The sequence below is a fragment of the Neovison vison genome, chromosome 1 (assembly GCF_020171115.1).
Source record: "Neovison vison isolate M4711 chromosome 1, ASM_NN_V1, whole genome shotgun sequence".
NCBI classification, from domain to species: Eukaryota; Metazoa; Chordata; class Mammalia; order Carnivora; family Mustelidae; genus Neogale; species Neogale vison.
In genome coordinates, this window is record NC_058091.1 from 85115324 (window position 1) to 85141387 (window position 26064).

At 39.8% G+C, this 26064-nt stretch overlaps 1 protein-coding gene across 3 annotated transcripts in view; it reads right to left on the reverse strand.

Annotated features, from left to right (window-relative positions):
- The window catches only part of BTBD9 (BTB domain containing 9), a 416829-nt gene that overhangs the window by 102231 nt on the left and 288534 nt on the right, over positions 1-26064 (reverse strand). For all 3 annotated transcript variants that reach the window (XM_044250380.1, XM_044250388.1, XM_044250396.1), the window contains exon 8: positions 1550-1739. In XM_044250380.1, coding sequence (XP_044106315.1) covers positions 1550-1739 — 190 coding nt within the window. The remainder of the gene's footprint in view (positions 1-1549; positions 1740-26064) is intronic.

Genomic DNA, 26064 nt, shown 5'->3' on the forward strand with positions numbered 1-26064 from the left:
AAATTAGAAATGGCAGGACAAACATAATAAAGAGAGAACTGAAGCCCCACATAGGTGAAGTGAAAGAAAGAGAGTATCCAGGCAATTCAAATGATTCCAAATCTCCTGGCTCTGGTGAGCTACACCCCACGCCCGCTGAAAGAAATTGCAGATGTAATCTCAGAGACACGACTGGTAATCTTAAAGAAACTGTGAAGACTGTAAGGAGTGCCAGTGACAGGAGAAGGACAATGGTTCCCCAGATTTTTACAGTGAAGAGGGATAGACTATAATGGGAAATATTAGGTAAGTTTCCCACCATCAATGCCAAAAATTCTTACTTAAATTAGATTACTAAATAGATAGCCTACGACTGCCTTAGTTAACGCACGCAGCTGAGATAAAAGGAAGGATGGAGTCTTGTTTGCCATCTGATGGAGATTTATTTGCACTGGTAGCTTGTCCAGACCGACTGTGGCTTCTCCTTCCCCTTTCTTAAGCACCAAGAGGGTTTGTCTGGTCCACAGCACGAGGCCAAAGCTTCTCTATGTGTGCGACAGGTTGCCTACGTTACTCAACCTGTATGTGGCCCTTTATGAAAAGGAGCTGACAATTTAAATGAAGAAGTCCACAGTCTGAATTCTCCCACAAATCCAATATCATTCATCAGGGTGGCCCCGGGGACCAGCAGGTTGCAAAAACCTCTGTGGTCATTAGCCTAAACATCAATACACGTTTGCTGGTTAAAATCCTACTACCTTACTTTTTGTGCTTTTTCTCTCTTTATACACAAAGACTTGAACATAAGAACAGGAAATAACAGAGCAAATGTGGTAGAACATGATGATGGGGGGTAGGCAGTCACACCCCACTGAGATCTCCACCCCTGGCAGACTCAGATATCATGTAAAACACCTTACCTACTGTTAAACATAAATGTACATACATTAGTCTTTCAGAGACCTCCTTGGAACGTTCAGAAAAAAAGCAAGCAAAGGGCAGCCTATTCAATACATTCCACATGGCTCTCTTGAGCTAAAAGTATATCCTCTGGGGGTGTCACCAGTATCACATTTTAAAATTATATGATCCTATAAATCAAGCAATGTTGGGTTAAAGTGCCTTTCTGAAAACAAAATAAAACAAAATGAAAACAACCATCCAAAACCCAGATTTTCATTAAGAAGATTTTTTTTTTTAAGTACCAGGCCTTATAGTCACATGTTTGGCTCAGATGTAAATTTATTGGTGTTGAAAATTAGTTTTGAATCTATACAACCTCTCCTGACATTATCCTCTAAATCCTTAACCAACACAAACTGAGACTTAAGAAGGAGGTGGGCCGTACCCAGGAGAGGCCTCTAATCTACTCTCGCTGCAAGCCCAATTTTGGTGTATTCCCCAATCAGAGCTCCAAACAAACCCCCTGTTTCTCCATGTTACCCCGCTTCAATATTTAGAGCAAACAACAGGAATGTATCTTCACTGAAGTTATTAGGATCATCATTGTTCCGAAAAGGAATCTGCACACGTGTCTTCGGAAGTAATAAACGAAAAGGACCCTCCTTACCGTATGGACCCGATCATGTATGGCTGTGCCAGCTGAACCACAATCGCACCACTTCCTAGCTGGTGACACGTGTAGCCGGAATCCCAGTCGTAATTCTTGGTGTCGCCATTCAGCAAGGCATTTCGGCTCCGACTGACTCCTTCAATCACACTGGCGCAATCCGCAATTGTTGCAACGTTCTCCATGGGAACTGTGAGCCCAACACAAGATTCAACATCAGGATAAGAGAAGCTAAACATATCCTGGTAGGCTGCTGTGAACAAAAAGAATTACTATCTCACATCAATAATAATGGGGAAATTAGAACTCCTCGGTTATCGCAAGACATGAGCACATTTTCCATGCCAAATTGCCTCAAGAAAAAAAGTTGAATCTAAGATTGGAACAAAGCAAACCTCATGTAGCAATTAACCCTGAAGCATTTTACTATGAGGAACCATGATATCCCATAAAACACAGAATGGATAAATACATTTCAAAATAAGACTACAATGGGAAACCGCACATTAATTGATCTTAGTGAACTATGGTTATGTACAAATAGATAAGTTGAAAACCATAATGTTCTTTTCCTAAAAAAAAAAGAAAAGGAAAAAAAAAAAGCCTTGACTTCTAAAACACCAAAAACCAAAAGAACAAGAAAAACATATAATGTTGAGTAAAAAAAGCAAGGCACAGAAAAACACAGATTATGAACGCATTTATACGAAGTTTTTAAAAAGACAAAATTAGAAACACACTTCATTTAGGGATACATACATAAATATAAAACTAAAAAGGAAATCTAGGGAATTATTATATTAAATTCTGGATAATGTGTCTGGGAAGAGGCGACTGAGATCTTGCAGGGACTCCCACCAATAGGTCCAAATATTAACTGATTTCATTTCCAAGATGAAATCTTAGGGGAGCTTCAGAAGTACTGGCTTTGTTCTATTTCTAAGCCAGGTGGTGGGTATACAGACACTTGTTTTATTACTAGTTTCTAAACTGTATGTACTTGTTACGTTCAGTAAATACCAATTTGTTTAGAGAAATATGATATACACATAGATTCAGTGTTTTAGAATTCATAAAGCAGGAAGATGATCTAGGAAATGGTACCAATACCTTTTCAGAATACACTGTTGCCCTCATCCATGACTTGTTTACCTTTTCTGTTTGTTTGTTTACTATTCTGGGCATTTCAACACATAATGTTCTTCTCTTTGTTCATGAACTGCTATATTCTGAAACACCAGCTCTGTTTTGATTTTGAGTCTCTCTACTTCAAATCTGCATCAACCTGTTCATTTATAAAAGCCAAGGGCTTCCACAAAATGATAGCTATCTAAAAATGATATAGAATCTCTAACCATGGAGAAGAGAGCAATAAAAGGTAAGGGCCTTTTAAGTCCCTGGGGACCTTTTCTGTGCATTTTCTAGTGTTGGGGTTTTAATTTAATTTATTATTCAACCCATATCTACACTTAGGCCCAGCTACTTGCCTTCAAGATTTGCAACTTACTTTATATAATTTTAAAATAGGTTGAAAAAAAAAAAGACAATTTCTCATTAGATATATGCTGTAGTTTTCAGGGTAATATTATATACTCTCTGAAGAGAGAGAGGGTGAGCAGTACTACCGTCATGCCAAAACATTCCACCTTGATAATGACGTGGAGTACGTAATCTTACATGTATCTTCTATACCACGATGTATTTACTTTCCAAAGCTGGGCATGCCTGACTTGAGCCCTCATCTTCTACAGCTTCACTGCTTTGCTCTCTGCGGATGAGGAAGTCATCCATAGATTAAAAAAAAAAAAAAGGGAGAAGGGGAAGGAGAAAGGAAGAGAGTGATGGATTTCTGGTGATGAATCCCTTGACTGTCAAGCTTAACTCCAAACAACAAGCAAACACACTAGTGAAATAGCCTCGAAGGACAGTTTCCTGGCAGAGAAGGAAGGGGCTCAAAAAGAAGTTCCCCGGGACTTGGAAAGACAAGGAAGGACTATATTTGGAGGCCAAGTTATGATACCTATATCTCATGGAAAAGGGAAAGTATTGGGTGATTTGGAAGGTGGAACTTAAGGAAGTGGCAAAAGGTGTATGGTAAATAGAACTGAGACATAAAATAATACTGTAGATGGAGCTTAGGCTGCAGGAACAGCCCCCATTCTCCCTTTCCACAGTGCACATTTACTTATCTATTTTTTTGTGCACCCTATGTGTTCAGTGACGATTAGAAAAGTGGTTTTACTCATTGTATCAGCCAAGGGCCCAAGTGACAGAGGCTTTGTATCCATATGAATCTCCTCAGTTATAGCAGCAATGAGAAGAAAGCAAGCCAGGTCCTGATTCTTAAGACTCATCCCCCAAAGTAACACACATCACCTCTCTCACATTCCGGGGCTCGAGGCAAGTTCCAGGGCCTTGCCTAACTTCAAAAGGGGTGGGAGAGTGGGACCCTGCTGTGTGCCCAGAAGAAAGGGGAATGCTTGGTGAATAATATTAACATTTACCACAAACATTAAACCATGATGAAGGAACATTCAATAGAAAGATAAATCTAGTCCATTCATGTGAGGTCTATAAAATATTTCAACACATAAACATGTCAAAATTTATTTATCTAATCTCCTGCTAAGGGATGTTTTGATTGTTATCACTGTTTTCTTTGCGATTACAAAGGAGTCTTGTGTATATGGTAAGGGTTTCTTAAAGGAATACATAAGACATTATACATGTATATATGTGTGAATTACACTCATGGCTATGATTACCTTCGATTTTCCTGGCTATTGCCAAATTATTCACCAAAGTGGTTGTAAAAATACATTCTCGACTCATTACTTCACATCCTTACTAACTCTTTGTAATGCCAGACAGATGAGTTTGTTATCTCAGTGTGGTTTCAGTTTTTCATTTTTCTGTTTGAAGACGTTGTAAAGCTCCCCCCCACCCAAGAATCATTCTCCATCGTTCTTCTGTAAACTACCTATCTTTATCTTTTGTCTATTTTTTTTAACTGTCTTTCTAATTGATTTGTAGGATGCCAATCTTTTGTTGGTTAATGTTTTGAGGTAAAACATTCATCTTTTAAGATTGGTGCCTTTCCCTTTTCTTGTTTATAAATTCTTTCCTACCCTCAATCCATAAAGATATTGTCCTGTATTTTATTCTAAAAGTTCTTAAACTTTGCCTTTCACATGTGGTTCTTTAATCTATTTAGGATTTATTTTTGGTATACCGTGCATGACAGAGAAAATCTACTTTCATCTTTTATTCTTAAGGTGAGCCAATTTTGCCACCACCATTTAATGAACTCTTGCCCTCACTAACTTATGTTATTTCAGCCACACACAGTTTTCATAGATATTCATGTCTCTTCTTAAAAATTATGTTATGTTTCATTGATTTGCCTAGCCTGGTGCCTTTACCATGCTGCTTTACTATAATTTCATAGTAATCTTAAAATTTGATAAAGTGAACACCTTTTTTCCCTTGCCTTCCCCTTCTTCTTTTCCTTTTTTCTTCCAAATTGTTTCTGATACTCTTGGCCCTTCCAGGAAAAATTTTCATTTTATCTATCCTTTCAAATATACTGGCATAAAAATTTTCATAGTATGTCCTCTTTTTCATCCCAAATATTTGTAATTGTACTTTTTATTTTTTTATCAGTCCTGCATAGCTTGTTTCATTTATTAGTGTTTTCAAAGGACCAACTTTTGGCTTTGTTGATTTCTTTTTTTCCTACTTCACTAAATTCTGCTCTTATTTTTATTTTTTTTTTTAAAGATTTTATTTATTTATTTGACAGAGAGAGATCACAAGCAGGCAGAGAGGCAGGCAGAGAGAGGGGGAAGCAGACTCCCCGTTGAGCAGAGAGCCTAATGCGGGACTCAATCCCAGGACCCTGAGATCATGACCTGAGCCGAAGGCAGAGGCTTAACCCACTGAGCCACCCAGGTGCTCCTGTTTTCTAACTATTTGAAGTGAAACTCATTAACTCATTAATATTTCTTCTTTTTATACAGTCAAAACTTCTTTATTCACACTTAACCAATTTATTTTGGTTATAAAAATATATTTGGTTACATAAAAACCATTACTGTTTTTTATATCCTCCTTTCTTCTTGGTTCAACTTCCTTCTTTCTAAGATACATCCATTAGTATTCAGCAAAGTCTCTGTTTGAAAGTGCATTTTGCCACCACTCTTGAAAAATAGGTTAACTGATATGGAACTCCTGGTTAAAAGCTGTTTTTCCTCAGCACTTTGATGATATTATTCCATAGTCTCCTGGTTCTACTGTTAAGTCTGCTAAAGTCTCCTATCCCTCTAACTTGTAATTGTTTTTTGCCTACAGTTAATTTTAAGGTTTTTTTTTCTTTGTTTTTCGTGGGTTTTGATGTTATTGTTGTTTTGGTTTTGGTGTTTCTCAATTTTACTCAGTTGTACCTAGAACCAGACTGAATTTATCCTTCTCAGGACCGAATATGAGCATCTGTGGCTCTTATCAAGTCTGGAAAATTCTGGTCATTATTTCTCTGAATACTAATTCTCCTTCCTTTTCTTTCCTTTTTTTTTTTTTTTTCCTTCTAGAATTCCTACCGGACCTCTGTTGAACTTTTCATTCTGTCTTCCACATTTCTTAACCTTCCTTTCATTTTTCTCTCTGTAACTCTTTTTCAAGTATTCTAGTGAATTTCTTTTTTTTTTAGATCATTTATTTACAAACAGAGATAGAAAACATATTTATATTAAGTGAATACAAAAATGACTTACTTGAGGTTCACATTTAATAGCCAAAAGTCTAAAACTATAAACCTTATCTTACATGGTCAAACCAGTACCTGGCTCTAATAACACTTTGATTTGTATCATTATCTTCTATGATTTCATTTTCCACATTACGGTGTATTTGTTAGATGTGACTTTGAGTAGACTTTCCCTCAGACTCTATATTTTACTTTACTTTTTCAATGATAATTAAATTTACCTGGGCAATTTCTTAATTCAAATTATTATTTATGTTCAGTCCTCTTTAAGCGTGTCTAATCTGTTCAAACTGTCCACTGAGTCAGTGAAATTTCACTATTAAACAAAAACTACACAGTATTGAAAGACAAATGAACTAGAGCTATGTGTGTCAACCAAGGTCGGTCCCACAAAGAAAACTGGTTAAGAAGAGAGGAAGTGAGGAGAAAACACGGAGTATGATTCCACTTCTGTCATTTAGTGATACAGGCTTGTATGGTGAGATCAGAAAGGAAACCTGGGGAATGGTGAACACTGAAAATCGGGGGGGGGGGGTTGTCATTGTGGGAGGGGTGTACGCAGAGCTGTGCGTCTGGTAGTATTTTCTTCAGCAAAGCGGTCAGCATGCCAGTGCTCCTACTCCCCAAACTTCACATATATGTCCTTTATGTTCTTTTGCACGTATGGAATTTTGTGGGGTTTTTTTTCAAGTTTCACACATTTTAACACTGTTTTTATGAAAAAATAGAATGATGGAAAGCCTCCAAAAGGGTAAAACCTTTTATGATTATTTTGAACACTGATATCTTCTGTAGCATCTGCTAGGTTTTTATCAGTTGTCTTTGAAGAGTTTTCCTGATTTTGTCAATCTCCACCTATGCAACCTTACTGCCTCACAATTTTATCCCTAGATATCTGATTTTTGACTAGTGGTTGATTAGTGTAGCAGCATTGGAGATGATCACAAAATCATTACTAGTATGGTTTCAAGTTCTCCGGAAAACAAGGCTGGGATAAGTGCTAAGAATTCCTTTTCTAGAGACACATTTATAAATGGGTTTATTCAAGAAGATTCAGTCTCTAAAATTTTCTCTAAGTAAAACTGTCCTAGAAATATTACCCTCTGATTCTCTGGAAACTTGAGGTGGTCTAACACATATGCTACATTAAAGAATTGTGCCTTCTTAACAAAGAATCCTGTATCTGTGTGCTGGAGGATAAAATATCACTTTGATTTTGACATAATTATTCATTAGTGTTTATTAGTCAAAGTCTGGATATACAAAGTGTGCCCAGCACAGACACACACAGACACATCTTAACATACACACAGGGATGACTGTATCAGTAAAATCGACCCCAAGTCCCAAATTTCCTTTTGAGAAATAGTTTTGCTAGAACTCTACTGGCAACTTGATAAGCAACTGTATCTACCTAATAAGGTACAAAATCAGAAGATTACCACTTTCTTTAATTCTCATTCCAATTTTCTGATAATGAGTCAAATTAATAGTATAATGACCAAGTCATACCAACTATTGCAAAAAGGAATGGGGACCTAGGCACAAACCCACTGGATAATGACCTCTTATAAACAACCAGGATGACCCCAACATTCCAGCACTGTGCCAATTCTTAATATACAGACCAGTACGTCCATCTGATCTAACATGATCACTGGAGATTTAGAATGTGAGTTTCGTTAGGGCAGGAGCGTTCCTTTTTTTCACTGCTCTAGTCCCAACTGCCAAGAGACAGTGCTTAGCATATAGTAGGTGTTAGCTAAATATCTGCTGAATGAATGAATCAGAGTGAGAAAAAAGGATGCTTATGTAGGCTGTGGCACTTTCGCCTTAACACAGTTCCTTCCCAGAAGCTAGAAAACCTAAAAATTACTGAATAAGGCAGGAAAAAGAAAATGCTTTCTCAGTGAAAGTTTCCTTAGAAAAGTAAAGTATGATCAATGTCTGGGTCTTGACCTAAACCTTAAAAAGGAAACAAATATGCCCAGTGCAGAAGAGCGGCTGTGTGAGCATCACATGTACCCTGGGACCTCTTAGCTTCTCCTTCCCTAAAAGTGTATCACAAAGCTTGGTCACTCATGGTAGACAAAACATGTTCTGATGGAGAAACTGTTTTGGGGAGGGGAGGAATATCTGTAACAGTGTGGCTTTTAAAGAACAGAAAAGCTCTTTTTATGCCTGCGGGGAGAGCTCTCTGCCTTAGTTACACTACAGGAGTCCTTCCAGAAGAGGTTTGTCCTAAAAGTCTCTGCTGGGCTTACTAACACATATAGACCATTTTTCCCATCTCAGCAGGAAAGAATTCTCTTATTAACTCCTCTTCCTAGAAACGCAAACCTCAGCCTGCCTAGCTGAATCGTCTAATAATTACACAATGGTTTGTATAAGTTTTGTGGTTTCTTTTACTGGAAAAATTTAGGGAGTGATTGTGACTGCGAAGCACAGAAGGTGCCATTACTGTTTTTCTTCTTTGTAGGGGCCAAGCCACTCCCCAACTGAATGTTCATTACAGTCTTTCAAATGTGTCTGATAAATTTATTAAAAACGCCATCTGGAAGGGACTTGGCTTTGCGCTATATTTCCAGTCTTCCAGCTTCCTCTCTTGTCCCCATGGAATTTCTGCCCCAATTTGTGTCACTTTGTTTACAAAACCATACTGCCCAAATCCAGCATCTTGTGTCTGTCTCTTTCTGGTTTCCCTTTGCTGTCCTTCGGCTACATACCTATTACAATAGCCTGTGTTATAAGCAAAAGGCAAAGGGGAACAGCCTGGGCAGAAATTACTTTTCCCCCTCCGTGCACATAGCAATTCTGCTCAGACAAATTTAATTTGCTGCCTCTGAATGCAAAAGTTGCATGTTGACAAAGTGTCTACATTCTGCAAGTGTCTGTGTGTTGGGATGATTCAGACTGTGGGGAACTGCAGAAAAAGTGATCTGAAAACAATTTTACTGTCCTCTGTTTGTATGTTGCACCAGGGTTGGCCAACAGCTTGCCAGTAAATTTAATTCGGGAGTAATAAATTTTTTAAAAGGCAGTATTACTTCACTAGGACATGACCTGAGGGCCACCTGTACCAGCTCTATTTAAAGATAAGACTGACATGTTATTCAACTGTCTCCAGAGATCACCTTTGAGAGGTGGGGGGGAGAGCCTACTTGAAGCAGATTTTTAAAAATGAAATAAGACTTAGCACTTGCAGAGGGCCATCATCTTCATAAATTGTACCGGTGTTAGGCTTCATTCACTGTTTCCTTGGCTGTTCCTTTTCTTAGAGTACACTGTTTCATGCAGCAGACCAGTATTCAATGGCCTTGGTGTAGATTCTTCTCTATGCCATGATGCTCACAAACAACTTCTTTCAAAAAGCCTCCAAAGGCTGTTAAAGGCTATTAGCTTAAGATCACACCTAGATATTCCCTTACATAATTATACCTTTTTTTTTTTCTTTAAGAGAGAGTGCATGGAGCAAGTAGGGGGCGGGGAGGGGGGAGGGAGAGGAAGAGAGAGACTCCTATGCAGGCTCCATGCCCCCAGTGAAGCCTGATCTCAGGATGCTGAGATCAGGACCTGAGCCACCCAGGTACCCCTAAGCTATACTTCTTCTTCTTCTTTTTTTTTTTTAAAAAAAGGGGACTCACCTTAGGCGCCTATCCCTAGGCCTGTATAGGAACTTACTGCTGACCATGCAAACTTTCAACAGAACCACAATCCAACCTTCGGTCAAATTATTCAGAAGAAAATACCCACAGCTGTTATGTCTTAACAGCTGTAAAAGAACAATAGCTAATTAGAGCACAAGCCCATCATTCTTGGAAGCTATCAGAAAGCTACCAAAATGTATTCTACAACACTGGAGCTAAGATACATTAATTCCTAGTTTTATCTATTGGGTTAAAAAAAAAAATCACTTTTCAATCATATTTACATAACATTGCTGAAGAAAAACCAGTGATTATGTAGGATGTGCAACTTGTAAACTCCTTCCCCAAATTTCCCCCAGTTCCCACCTCCATGAGGGCTGCTTCCTAATATAATTCCGAGGGATTCAGATGCAAGTACCTCTCTGCACCCACTCGGGAGCCTGGGAAGAAAGCCATTTGAATGCTGTTGTCCCCTCCCCCCCACAACCCCCACTCCCCTCATCCCAACTCCTCTGTGCCTCTTTTCCTTTTCTCTTTGCTTTTCACTCTTATCGGTTTTAGGAAGTATGGATCTCCATGCTCTCGTCATTCCTGTTCTAGCTCCACTTCTGAGACTATCAAGGCCGCCCAAATCACGTGATCTCCTGAGACTATATAGGCTTTGACAGTCCTGCTGGGCTCCATTTAGCCAGTGAAAGGAAGTTTTCCAAACTTCAAATGTGGCACCCCCCTGGCCCCTTCCCCAAACATATGCAAACTTTACAAGGCCGGTTCCAAACACTTTAGAGGGAACAGCAGCTTTCTGAAAGATGAAGGTGAGAAATCAGAGGTGGTTATCCCCAGGGCCAAGGTGAGGTGGGTGAGGCCAGTGGATCTCAAAGGCACAGGTTCACTAGGATCAGTGCATTCTCTCCTCACACTGGAGCCTTTTAAGGATAGCATGGTCCAGAACTAACTGTTTAAGAGGTTTACTCTCTTATGTGAGGCTCGAACGCTGGAGGTTTTTAGCTGTGAAAATCTTCAATTCCAAAAGACCTAAAAGAATCAAGCATCAGATGTTTAACAGTAGTAACCACTGCAGTGTATCAAAGAGGGATTCACTCTGTAGATGAGGCCTTAAAATTTAGGACAAAGGCATTTCCAGGTATAAGAAAAAAATATCCCAAAACATCCAACTATGTGTTTGAACTAACAGGCAATATCTCTTTGGGGTGATTTTTTTTTCTTTTCTCTGGACATAATCTATCACAGAAAGAGACTACATCTGCCCCCTACATCAGGACAAGTTATTCAAGCTGATATGGGGGATGGGGGGGATGAGGGATGGGGGTTTGAGGGCGGATGGGTTGGTGGTGGGATTCTAAACATAAAAAAAGAGTCACTGAAATGAGTTTTGTGATTTTTGGAAACTCTCAAAAATTTTACAAAGTTATAACATAAAAGGCATTTTTTTTAATTCTATGGGTAGTGTAAGTTTTACATGGATTTTTCCTCATAACCTAAAAGATGCTGAAATCAACAGAATTATTTTTGTTCCATGCTACTGATTGAAAGTTCTTATCAAAGTCATGAGGAGTCTGTGACTCCAGAGCAGAGATGTTACCGCAGACTGGGGGAGTGTTCCTCATTCACGCTGGGCACAGAACAAAGGATATGCAAACAGTTGTTTTAAAGCCCCACAAAAGAAGGAGCGGATTGCTCAATGCTTTTTTGTAAGAAAGTTTTTTTTTTTAAACTACTCCTTTAATAAAGCAGTAGCTTTCCTTTTTATTATAAGCTGAAGAATGCATCTGGTTCAAACTTTAACAGTATACAGTTGGAATGATTCTGGGATCATGGATAACTCTTGAGTCTTTAGATCTTGAATGATATTTCTTTAAAATGCATTAATAACTACACAATTTGAGTTTTTACTAAAAGTAGTATTGGTAGTGAGGTGTCTCAACCCGTATGTGGAGCCCTGTACATTGTACGGAAAATGTCCTGATCGGATCTGTGACAAGTATGCAATTCTGCTTTGGCAGAATTTTCCTGCTACACCTTTTGGAGGCAGAGGGAAAAAGATTGGAGAGAAGGCCAAATTCTCACTTGTTTTCGCTCCCACAAACCATCCTGGAATGAGTTGTGTGAGAAGAATCTGCGAGAATCTCAAGGGAGCAAGACTGGAATTTAGAAGAAACAGATGGGTAAAGGTGAGTCTTAACTTCTGAATACTGGGCTCTCAGCACTGGAGCCTCTGTAATCAAACTACACAGGATGCCTGAGGGGGAATCTTGCCTCCTGGGCACTCTCCCAGTTTTAGCCTGAGGGACCAGCCCAGGGCTGTGAGGAGGCTGAGTGGTCCCCATGGAGTGAGTGAAGGTGATATCTTCTGAGGGCTGAAGTTGGGGTCTCTGAGAGAATCTGGCTACCTGGCTTCAAAGACTGACAATCAGAGTCTTCCAGGTGACCTGGGACAACTCTATTCATACCTCTAAGTAAAGTAGTTATCACACAAAAAAGCCTCAGCAAAACATACAATGTACACCACCTTCTGGAGGTCAAACTTAATCTAGACTGAGGAAACAGAATCATGTTATATTTTCCAGTAGACTTACAGTGTGTGATGAAAAAAATTCTTGTCTAAAATACAATAAAAGTAATTTAAGAAGAGTGTTTTGCTAGGATTTTCGATTATTCTTTTAATGGCTTATACTTAGTGCCTTGGGAAATGAAAAATGGGGACAAGTATTTTAAAATAAACTTTATTAGGCATATTGTCAAACCTGCCTATTAAGCAGCATCTGACGTCTGAGTGCTAGCTCTCTTCAAACCATATCTACACACTTGAATTCTGAGTGGAATAATGGCTGCCCACCTCTGCCCACCTTCTGCTCTGGCATCCACGGGCCAGGCCCTGCACTGCAACACAGGCACCCAAAGAACTACGCCTCAGTTCTGTAAAAATGGCTTCTGAGGCGATCTCGCAGAGGGTCTGTAACTGCCCTGGGATGTGGTTGCTTTACTTAGAACGAGAATAATCCCTTCTTCTCTTACCTTATGGGTATTGACCGAATAAATCAGATGCTTACAAAAGCATCTTGAGATTTTTGGAGATACACAAGGCCCAGGATTGGTACTTCCTTAACCATGAAAGAGAGAGGTTTCTGCCCATGCGGAAGGGGTCAACGGGACCAGTGTTTTAGAACTGTGGGTATCACACAAGAGGGGAGACTTTTATTCCCATGAGCCACTCTATAATTGTAAAAGAACAGGGGCCAAGGGAAGGAAGAACAATAGCAATCTACTGACCTACAAAAACTATTAGCACCTGCTAGTGTAATATGCACCTGGCAGCTACAGAATAACCAAGAAAGCAGTTCCTTCCGGTCGATATCTGCTGGGGACAGCAATTTCTGACCTACTGAATCGGATCAAGATCATCTGAGTCATTAGACCAAAGAAGCCTCTGTGTGCTAAACGTACGGTGGCTAGGGGGTCTCTTGTCATTAAACGAAGGGGTCTGCCTACAGCCTGCCTTCTAGGAGGGTCACTGCTTTGAGGTTTCATGAGCTATCACAATAAAGTGAGCAAATCAAAACACATTAAAAATACCACAGACACAAATGGGCTTATAATTTGTCAGCGAGGCGGATGGTGGTAAATGCCACGTGGCTGCCACACTCTTCTTGGGGGAAGGCAGGACTGTAACGAGGAGAGAGGGGAGGAAGAGGGAAAGGAAAGCTTCCCTACAGTATATAGATGGTCTTCAAATGTTCATAATTTCCTTAGGGTGTACTCGTTGCCAGGTTGACAGATGTTGCTGGAAAAACCTGCACTATTCTGAAGAAAGGCTAACCTTTCAAGAGTGGGAGCGGGGGAGGAAGGCAGCCCACGCCTTCGGTGAAGAGATGACATTAAACCGGACAGCAAGCTACCCTGAGCACGCTGGATCTTTGAAAGGCTGTGTGATAACACTGCCAAAGAGAACTGTCCTGGGAGAAATCTCATTTCACCATAGCTTTCCCTGCCATGAGTTTAAATTAGTTTTTAAAACTAAATATTAGAATGCCCTAGACAAGTAACTGATTATTAATTATTGCTTTTTTAAACTGCCATGACTCTGAGAGGTAACATTCCCCTAAGAGAAGCCATGGATCTGCCATCTTACACTGTCTCCTAAGCATCTGTCCACTTTCTTTTTCATTCTTTCTTCCTGGCTGTACTTTATGCATGAAGAGAAATGGGCTCTTCAAAGCAAACTGCCAATGATCTTAACACAGACTTCCCAATGGGTACAAACTTACATGCCTCTTCTGCTTGCTTGGCTCTTGACATTTCCTAAAGAGAGCCGTCCAACAGAAGATCAAGTCTGCTGAGCATCAATTTATGGGACAAAATGGTACTTTTGCAAAGCCCTAATCCTCCACCGCCAGATAAGAGGAAGAAAGCACGTGAAGGCTTGCCTGTTTAAGATCCTGAGGGGACGCCTGGGTGGCTCAGTTGGTTGGACGACTGCCTTCGGCTCAGGTCATGATCCTGGAGTCCCGGGATCGAGTCCCGCATCGGGCTCCCAGCTTCGCGGGGAGCCTGCTTCTCTCTCTGACCTTCTCCTCATTCATGCTCTCTCTCACTGTCTCTCTCTCAAATAAATAAATAAAATCTTTAAAAAAAAAAAAAAAAAAAAAGATCCTGAGTCCATCATTAAGCACAGTGGAATCAGCATCTGAAATGGGAAAAGCTGGGCCTGGGAAGGAGAGGGGAAAGCCCAGCGGAGTAAGACCTCCCTTTCTCCCTTTTCAACACACACTGCCTGTGTCCTCTTCCTGAGGAGGGCTGCAGCTCCTTTTTATCTCCAACATGGTTTTCTTGCATTCCCAACTCTGAACCTCCCTCTCAAAAATCCACATGCTCTTGCTCATTAATGTGGCCATTAGTCATTTCTTCCTGTGCCCTTGGCTACACCCAATGTTTTTTTCTCAGCTCTGATTAAGGAGCAAGTCACCTAATGTCTTCTCATGGAAGGCAGATTAACCAACCTATCCATTTAAAGATTAACAGTAATGTGCCATAAGGAAAATTATACCTCTAGCATGAAAATCTGCAATTGGGGAACCATTTTACAGGATCACATTCATTTATATCAATTATCTTGTTTATCAAAGACAATGAAAACCAAACTGGTAGTAAAAAGGTACAGAGTGCACAGTGAGGAATAATTAGGTCTTACCCTCCCGGAGGCCGATAGCCATTTACCACTTCACTTTGGGAGGTGATGTTTACAGTGTCTGTTTTATAACTCTCTTCACATTAACTTTCAAATGTCAAAAGCAGGCAGTTAATTGTTTATTATACAAAATGTCACAAATGTAAAATACTGGGGCATAAAATTATTATAACCGATCTACCACAAGAAATCCTGCCTTTTAGATTTTATAGCTTGTTTGTCAGTCTCTGGATCTCAGTTTAACTGCCATTATATGGACTGCGTGTGCCGGGTAGCTGCTGTCTGACAAATAATGTTCTCTGCATGCCCTGTGTCCTCAGCCAAATGAGAAATAAAAATAACAAGATATGAGAATTACTCTTACAGTTGAAAATGATATGTGCTAGGAAGAATGGCGGATGTCGGAATGGTGAGGTCCCATGTTCTGACTTCATTCCTGCTGAGAATAAGATTCAGAGAATTGCGATACAGTTATAGAAGTGGCTTGAGCTCACAGGAGTGAGTGTGCAACTGCCCATGTTCTCTAAAGCCACTGAGCCCAGACACCAATACTCTGTGTCTGCCCCAGAAACTCTCCATCATGGAATATGCACCAGCATGAGAATTTCTTCTGTATCTCCTGCTAAATTTGCAGAGACCAAAGCCCCTCCCTCTGGTACCCACAATTCTAATCTTGCCAAAACCATTCCTTCTGGTAATCTCTTCATCTTTAGGCTCAAAGAACCCATTTTTTTTTTCTAGAGCCATAAGAATCAGACAGTTGGGAAGGAGAAGACGAAAGAAGGGAGGAAGAAGGAATAAAATAAAGAAGTGTATTTCTATGGAGAAGGAAAAGAGAGTCCAGTAGATGAGTTGGGATTTGGGTGGAAGTAAGACCAATAGTCTCCTTTATAATCTATTAGGTACAATTTATACAAAAAGATTTTTGTGGCTAAGATTTAGTAAAATGGGTGAATGTATGATAATAGTTACTAGCTGACCATGGAACTCCTGTTTATAGCCATCCATGCATATGACGGAAAAGAAACCACTTTGCTTCCATAGTAGATTAAACCTGTCTGGTATCACTGAGGTCATGAAAACCTATGAATTTGGCTAATCTACACAACCAGTGAAATACTGGTAAGAAACCCATAGCTCATCAAATCACCAAAGTTATACTTAGAAAAGAACCTTGAGAACCACTCAGTTCAAGGAATAAATAATTTATATCTTATTACATATTGATCCAGGAAACAGAAAAAGAGGCAAAGCTACTCAAGTCATTTTGATATAACTTTGGTTGTAAAATGACTTAGAGACGGGTCAAGGAAAGAAACTGATAGGCCCATTTTATTTAAAAAATTAGGTGTAGGGGCACCTGGCTCACTCAGTTGGAAGAGCATGTGACTCTTGATCTCAGGGTCAGGAGTCTGAGTCCCATGTTGGGTGCAGAGATTAATAAACAAACCAAATAACATTAAAAAAAAAAAAGGAAAGGAAAAATAAGTGTAAAGATTTTAAAATAAATATTAGTCAACACCAAATCCAATAATTAATTAGAAGATACATCCTGTCCAAGCAGCAGTTATCTTAAGAATGCAAGTATGGGACATCATCAGAGCATCTACAATTTCGGTGGATTAAAGAAAAAAACCCTCTGAGGGATTCTGAGCAAAGGGGTGCTCCAAGAGGATTACTTTGGCTGAAGTGTGAGAGCAAAGAGGACAAGAGAAGATGCTGGCAGAGCCACAAGCAGACAGATTACATAACAGTCAGGGAGATGGTAGTGGCTCACCAGGATTGAGAGAAATGCAAATTGAACAATAGGGGACTATGTCATGGCTATCAGAAGGGCAAAGAGTAGAAGAGCCACCTTCCGCAGAAGTACAGGCATGGGGAGGCAAGGTGCTCTTATGCACTCCTGGTGGGAACGTGAACTGGCAGCAGTTGAGCAGGAAGGCAATCTACACTATGAAGCAAAATGCATGTGTGCTTTAGTCCTCCAGGATCATATTTTTGAGGACAGGTCCCAGAGAAATCCTCATGTGGATGCAAAGGAGGATAGATACAAGAACATTCATCATGGCAGCATTGTTTTTGAGAACAGGAATCTGGAGGCACCTATGTGAATGAAACAGTGAGACAGTAACGATACCTGCCTTACAAGACTGTGGGGAGAGTTAGATGATTTTATAACAATTTAGAATAGCGTGTAGCAAGCAGTAAGGACTATGTAAATTGGTTAATATGTTTATAATTATGATGATGGAATACTAAGGCACACTGAGAGGCAATGATGTATAGGTTTCAAAAACATAATATTGCTTGAGAAAAGTATGAAAAAGAGTAAGATTTATAGCATAAAGGCATTTTTGAAAATTAAAGCATACAAAACCTGCCGACATTACAGATTTTAAAAATATATGTGCATATTAAGGAAACACACTATAACCAAACACACTAGAGATGATGTCGTGGAGGAGAACAGAAGCAGGGTTCAAAGCAAAGAGGAAACATACATAAAAAAGAAGGCCTTGCTTGGATCACTGAGGATGATGTATTAATGACCTGAGGTATATGATTAACACAATTACCTATACCCAAAGGATGCTTATTTAAAAACAAAACAAAGAAAAAACAACAGATCATTAGTTTTTTTCATTTTATAGCTGAGAACTCTGAGCCTCAGAAAAATGGTGTCTTATTTATTAGATAGCAAATCAGCAGCAAAGTGGGAACCAGAATCTGGGCTAATCTTCTGGTCGTCAGATTGCAACATATCATTTTGTCCATCCATCCATTCAGTAAACAGTTACTGAGTATTGGGATTCCAGGTTCTAGGAACACAGCAGTGAACAAAACAGACACAGTGCCTTCTATCATCAAACGAAGTAAATAAAATGTATAGTTACAAATGAAACTATGAACTTTCAAAGGGGAAAAAAAAATCCTGATCTATTAGCATCATAGAAAGAACCTTTACCTAAGCTGGGGGTAGGGGTCTGACAAAATTTTTCTTCAGAAGTGACATTGAAGCTGAAATTTAAAGGATCAATAGGAGGTTACCTAGATAAAGGGGGTGGGCTGTAATGGGGTGAGGGAAAGGGACATTCCAGAGAGAATGGCGTACAAGGTCCCTGGGTCAGAGAATGTACTGGGCCTCCTGGGAATGGAAAGAAGGCCTGTGGCCAAATAGCAGAAGATGGGATGGGAACTGGTACCAGGCCAAGAGGTACGCAGGCAGCAGATTACACAGGCGTTTACAAGCCATAGTAAAGACTGCAGACTTCCTCTTAAGAGCCATGGAAAGGGTCTGAGTGGTTCTGAGCAAAGGAGTGTTCCACAGGAGTATGGAGAACAATGGGGAGGGCTGGAAAAGATGTGGGGCCCCGCTGAGCTGACAGGCAACCAACAGGGCAGGAGAGAAGCTGGGGGCTTGCACGAGGACAGCAGCAGCAGCAAGAAGGGAATCCATGTGACATGTGGACTCCAGTATCACTGTAAGTTATTTCTCTCATATAAAAACACCTCTGATGATATATATTTTAGTGTGCTTCCACAGCTCACTGAGGTTTTACTGGGGTATGCTTCCAATTTTTTATAACCAGCAACTACGGAACATTCATCAAAGGATCACTGGAAACAAGGATGATAATGCTCCCGGGGCAACTGGCTCCTCGGTTTTGAACAAGGAAGGAAGGAAAGGGGGCTGTAAGCCCTTTCCTATTATTTGCCGCCAAAGACCATTTCTCTGTCATGCCGCTTCTGTGGCCAGGAGTAGGATGGCAGCCTCTGGGTCAGGATGGGGGGCACGGGGACCATGTCCCACAGCCATGAAAGCTGCCTGTGATGCCCACGGTGCCCCACTCAGAACCCCATCAATTCATATTTAGTATCTTACAGAATCATCTCCTGAAGACTCTAATTGGAACGTCTAACACCTTCTGCACTTTCGCATCTCACTTGAGTCCCTCGCTTTTACACTCCAGTTTATTGCCATTTTAGTTGATTTCATCACAGCTTCATGGAAAACAACTTCACCAACGACCATTTCCTGTCATTAGGAGGGCAGAATTGAAGTAATCCCCTGTTTCAGTGCTAGGTGGTTTTTATGATAATTTTACCACAGATAATGTTGTGATTTTAAGTACACTTCTCTCCTGTAGCACAGTACCAGTTCCTGACTTTAAAAAGGTAAGTATCATATGCAGCTATAAAAGAAACATACCCGTCTTCACAATATTAACGAGCCAATAAATTAAAAAAGATTGCTACGTCCTGGACTGGCTCACCTACCAGGCACCCGCTATCATACAATCTCTTAATTTTACTAGAATCAGTGACACAGCCAAGCCCTGTTACATTGAATTATGAGGCAGGAAAAAGGCCCTCAGGTTTAGAGGCCTCCCCGCAAAACGTCTTACACAGCCGCCTGTTCTTCAGCCTCCAGATCCCAATGATCTCATTTGATTCACAAAAGCACAGCCCTCGGGTGGCTATTTTAATGAATAAGGAATAGTGTAGGGCCACAAAGGCTGTTGTAATCTTTCCTTCCATTCCCCTCTTCTCGTTTTCAGACATCTTCTTTGAGATATAATTGACACACAATAAATTTCACATATTTGAAATGTATAATTTGAGGAGTTGAACATATGTGAACACACACATGAAACTATTAGCATTATCGGGATAACAAACCTTTCCAACATCCTCAAAAATTTCCTCACGCCCTTCTGTAATTTCTCCCCTGGCCCCAAAGAACTGTGAATCTGCTTTCTGTTACTATGGGACTTTGTTTGATCCAGAATTTGTTTACAAACGGAATCACACAGTACACGCTTTTTTGTTTGGTTATCTTTCATCTCAAGGACTCTTGATTTACTCAACAGAACCATCAGGTGAATCCCTGTACTTCACCATAAAATTCTCCTACCTAACCCAGAAATAAGATTTATTTTAATTTCGTGGGTTCTCTTTGGGAGCACGTAGGGTGCTGCAGTGCCTAGAAGGCACTGGTGCTGGCCCTGCCCACTCTGCCTTGTCTCTCCCTCAGGATAGGCAAAGTGGAAATAGCTTTCTCTGAAAATAATAATAATAATAATAATTCTGATTATAAAAGTAACACATATTCACTGAAGAAAATATGTAAATGCGGAAAATTTTAAAAATTTAAAATTACCTATAGTCTCACCATTCAGAAAACCTCTGTTAACATTCTAATGTTCTTCCTTACTTTTAATGAACTGTTAGAGACTGAATTGTGTGCCCCCCCTCCACGTTCATATGTCGAAGTGGCAATCCCCAACAACTTAGAATGCAACTGAATTTGGAGATAGGGCCTTTAAAGAGATAATTAAGTTTAAATGAGATCATAAGGATAGGGACCTTAATCCAATAGGATCGATGTCCTTATAGGAAGGGGAGGAGACACCCGGGATGCCAATGCATGTTGAAAAAGCAGCTTGAGAACACAATGAGAAGACAGCTACCTGCAGGCCAAGAAGAGAGGCCTCAGGGGAAACCTAACCTGCCAGACACCCTATCTTGGACTTCTAACCTCTACAACTGTGAGAAAATAAATTTCTGTTGTCTAAGATTCTCACTCTGGTTTTGTTTTTGTTTTTTTTTTTTAATGGCAGCCCTAGAAAATTAATACATACACATATAAAAATACATATATATCTTTAATCTTAAAATGCTGGCATCAATCTAGCTATAAAAATGGTATCCTACTTCTATTTTACATTATATTATGAGCATTTCTCTATGTTATAAATGGTTACATAGAAATGCTGATGTGTGAATGTGCCAGAATTTATTTCACTATGCCCCTATTGTTGGACTTTCATAGTCCTTCCCCTTTTTTGGTTATCATAAATAACACTGCATTGTACATACACATAAAAGAAATGCTCTACCTGAATATTTCCTTAGGATAAATTACTGAAGGTAGAAGTATTAGATCAAAGGGTATTTTTAAGATACTTCATTTATTGCCAAATTGCCTTCTAGAAAACTTACACATTTCTCAGCAATATGTGACACTGCCCATTTTGTGACAGCCTCACCCATACTAAGTATTTTCATTTAAAACATCTTTGCCAATAGGAATTTAAAATGAAACTTGACAAGCTGATTTTCAAGTTCACTGGAAAAGAAAATCTGAAAGAATAGCCTAGAAAATTTAGAAAAAGAAAAGCTGTGAATGCAGATTTGCAATAGTAGGCAGCAAAATAGATTATAAAGTTATAGTTATTTTTTTTTAAAGTTGTAGTTCTTTAAATGATGTGTCATAGAATCTGGAATAGATAAGGAGATCCTTGGTAACTGCTCTTTTAATATCAATGAGGGAAAGGATGAAATAATCAATAAAGGATTTTACAACAATTGGTGACGTATTTTAGAAATAAAGTATGTGGTCCCTCAGACCAAATAGGGTAAAATTTAAGTGTATTAAAGAGCTAAATACTAAAAACACACACACAACAGTAAGAAAACAACAACCAACCACTGACAACTACAGAGAGGCATATTTTTATATTTTGGGCTGAGGAAGGAGTTTTGAAGCAAGTTATGAAATCTAGAAGAAAGAAAAGAAGTGACTGAAAGGTATGACTAAATCAAAATAAGGGGCACCTGGGTGGCTCAGGAGCCTTTGGCTCAGGTCATGATCTCAGGGTCCTGGGACCCAGCCCCCCATTGGGCACCCTGCACTTCAGGGACTGTACTTCTCTGCCTGCCCCTCCCCCTGCTTGTGTTCTCTGTCGAACAAATAAACAAAATCTTTTAAAAAAATAAATCAAAATAAAAACCTGCAGAAGAACATCATAAAGTTATAATGTAACAGGGTGGGAGAAGATATTTGCAACATGTATACAAGACAAAGGATGAATATCCATAATCTACAAATTAATAATAAAAAACCACAAGCAATCAAAAAAGCTAAAAAAGAATATGAAGATGTAATTCATAAAATAAGTAGAAATGGCCAATAAACACAGAAAGATACTCAAGTTTAGAATTAACTAGGCTAATGCATATTTAAAATGGAAATATTTTATTTCACCATGTATTTCTGTTTGTTTTTTGTTGAGAAATGATTGTTGTATTGCTCATGTAAATGAAAAATTTTAAATAAAAAATATCTGCCAATAAAAGAGGCCAAAAAATGGTATCTTGTTTTAATTTGCATTTCTTTGATTATAAGGCTTTACAATTTCAAGTTTATTGACAACTATGGTTTTTTTCCTTCCTTTTTTAATAAATTGCTGTTTGTGCACATTACCTGTTGGGAATTCATGTTTTTTCTTACTTAATGAAAGCACTTCCTACAATATTAGAGACAATTACTCATCGTCATGAATGTTGCAATTATTTTTTCCCAGTTTGTCAAACACCTTTGAACTCTATTTATGGTTTCTGCCTTTGCTTTTACCCTGAGGAAGGAGCTCCTCACCTTGAGCTCAAATGAATACTTATTAACAGCTCTCTACGGTTCTTTTGGAGTAATATTGTAAAATCTAACTCTGACGAGGAAACTATTTTGGTATACAGTATGCGGAAAAAATCTCAGGTAAGTGTTTCCAATTGCCAACTGTTGCAGCATTTCCTGTATTACCTTCTTTCTCAGCTGATGGGAAATGGCATTTTTATTCTGCACAACAGTCTTACACACACTAAGATCTAATTCAGAGTTTGCTTAATTTATCTACCAGTTTACTCTTATATATTTTTTTAAGATTTTTATTTATTTATTTGATAGACAGAGATCACAAGTAGGCAGAGAGGCAGGCAGAGAGAGGGGGAAGCAGGTTCCCCGCTGAGCAGAGAGCCCGATGTGGGGCTCCATCCCAGGACCCTGAGATCATGACCTGAGCTGAAGGCAGAGGCTTAAACCACTGAGCCACCCAGGCACCCCCAGTTTACTCTTATATTTAATGCCAAGCTACTTCAATAGGTAGTACTAATTTTAATACCCAGTAATACTAGACTTCTCATTCCATTTTTCCCCCCATCTTTGGCAGGGCGGAAGGGATTTCCATTTATTCATTCTCTTGGATTTTTTTTTTTTTTAACTCAAAGTTGTCTTTTTTTTTAAAGCACAACTGGGATTCTAAGTAGTCCTGCATTCAACTGATAGATTAAGATGGAAAGGACTAACATCTTTACTACCTTAAAGTTTTCCACCCAGAAATAATGTCTTTTCAGTGTCTCCTAAAGATTGATAGTTTCTTTAATTAGAGGTTGTGTATTTATTAACTTTATTCCATGGTAGGTATTTGTTGTTTCTGAGGAGGGAAAAAGTTTTAAATTCTGGCAGATCTCCCTGGTATGCTCACCTTATAATCCACACTACTTGTGAGCACACATCATCTTTCTGCCTCCCACCTTTGTTCCTGAGCCTTATCCCATCTCTAATGGCATAAGAAGGGGTCAGAGATGGGTGATCCTTGGTCAAATGGCTAGGGATGGACTGACGTAAAGGAGAAGCATGGCTCATGGACTGTTACTCAGGTGTTTGGCAGTTTTTACAATTATGAATGGAATTTCCCTCCATTATACTTTCTAACTGGTTATTGGGTTTTTTGAGAACACTTGATTTGTATCTATTACTATATCTGACTACATTCCTCATAGCTGTTACTTCTAGTAATTTTTTAGTTCACTTCCTTGGGTATCTTATATCACATCTGCAAATAATATTTGGTTCCTTTTCCTCAATATTTTTCACACCTATTTCTTGTCCACTCTGCCCCTCACCAGAGCTTCCAAAGCAATGCAACACAGCAGTGGTGATCAGGAGGATTTCCTTCATGGGAATGCAACCTGTGCTTTCAGGCTGGTCCTAAACTCAGAAGAGACTCACGCTTAGTTTAAATGTTCCACTGCCTCAGTCTTAAAATTCTTAATAATCTTATCTCTGAACTTATTGTTTTTTTAACTTTAAAAAAAATATTTATTTATTTGAGAGGGAGAGTGAGTGAGAGGGAGAGCACGAGTGGGAAGGAGGGCGGAGGGAGAGGGAGAAACAGACTCTCCACTGAACAGGGAGCCTGACATGGGGCTTGATCCCAGGACCCCGCGGTCGTGATCTGAGCCTAAGGCAGGCACTTAACTGGCTGAGCCACCCACGCACCCCTCAACTTATGTACCTCCTCCAAACGCAGGAGATGTGCAGTGAGTGTGTCCAAAATTCCCTGCTGCCCCATCATGCAGAATTCCAGGGGACCCACACGGATAGTTGCTGAAAAAGACTCAAAGCAAGGACAAGGCAAAGGTGCCAAGAATTTTTTTTTTTAAAGATTATTTATTTATTTATTTGACAGAGAGAAAGATCACAAGTAGGCAGAGAGGCAGGCAGAGAGAGAGAGGAGGAAGCAGGCTCCCTGCTGAGCAGAGAGCCCGATGCAGGACTCGATCCCAGGATCCTGGGACCATGGCCTGAGCCGAAGGCAGCGGCCCAACCCACTGAGCCACCCAGGCGCCCAGGTGCCAAGAATTTAACGGAGTAAGCAAGGCTGCTGACAGCCCGGAGAGGCCACATTTCCCCTTCTAGCCAGAATTTGCCTCCAATGTAGAAAGAAGGTAAGAGTCTTCCAAGAAGACTAATGACTAAGGAACTCTAATGTATGTTTTTTCACTCTTATTTCCTTATGATAGCCAGGTATTCATGCTGACAATAATAACATAAAAAGAAAGGCAAAGATCAGGCAACCTGTAGCTCCTTTCCACCTAGTCCTTCCTTATTGAGGAAGCTTACAGAGTAAGCCAAGGGTAGAGAGTTTTTGTGGATTAAATTTTTGTGTGAATTCAGAAGCGAAAGAAAAATAACTTAGTTTTGTGCAGAATTTCCACTTTTCTGGTAAGAACTAAATCCATATACGCGTATGAGCTACCACATGTGAACTGTGTAATTTTGGTGATTTTATATATAAGTTAAGTGCTCTTATATCTGCATTTAAAACCACCATTATTCAGCATAAAACAATGATAAAATTCATGCTACTAATTTAAAAGTTTATTTTTCTTTACTTAAAATAACATTAAACAGCAAATAAAAACACCATGCGATCTTAGATGCGTCATGGCTTAGGTAGCCATGGTGGCCCCCCTCTGTGTGGGAGTGACACAGTCCCTTCCCCAGGAGACTGCTGTGGTCAGCTTCCCCCTGCTCCTTGGTCACCCTGGGCCATGGAAAGGCTATGATCCTGAAAGGCCTTAGTCCCAAGTGTGTTGGATAGATGCAACAGGACTCAGCGGAGACGTGACTCGAGCACTGGAGAAATTTAACATAGAGAATGTCACTGAGGCCCATGTGAAGAAGGAGTGTGAGAAGTACAACCCTGGGCACAGTCAGCTGGGCGTGAGACTCTTGGTTTTGGCTCGGGTCATGATCTCAGGGCCTGGGATCAGTAGGGCTTTGTGCTTGGTGTGGAATCTGCTTGGGATTCTCTCTCTCTCTCTCTTGCCCCCTCTGTGCCCCCTCCCCTACCCCCACTCATGCTCCCTCTCTCCCAAATAAACAAATAAAATCTAAAAAAAAAAAAAGAAGTACTACCCCACCACGCACTGCATGGCGGGGAGGAACCTGGCTAGTTCTGTGACACAAGAAACCAAACGGTTCAGCTATTCCTGCTCAGTCACAAAAAGGATGAGATCTTGCCATATGCAACAACACGGATGGACCCAGAGGATATAAGGCTAATCAAATAAGATGGAGGAAGACAAATACCATATGATTTCACTCATATGTAGAATTTAAGAAACAAAACAAATGAACCAAAGAACAAAAGGGAGACAGTAAATAGACATATACAGAGAACTAGTAGTTGCCAGAGGGGAGGAGGATAGAGGGATGAATGAAATAAATAAAGGAGATTAAGAGTACACTTAATATGATGAACAATGAGTAATGTAT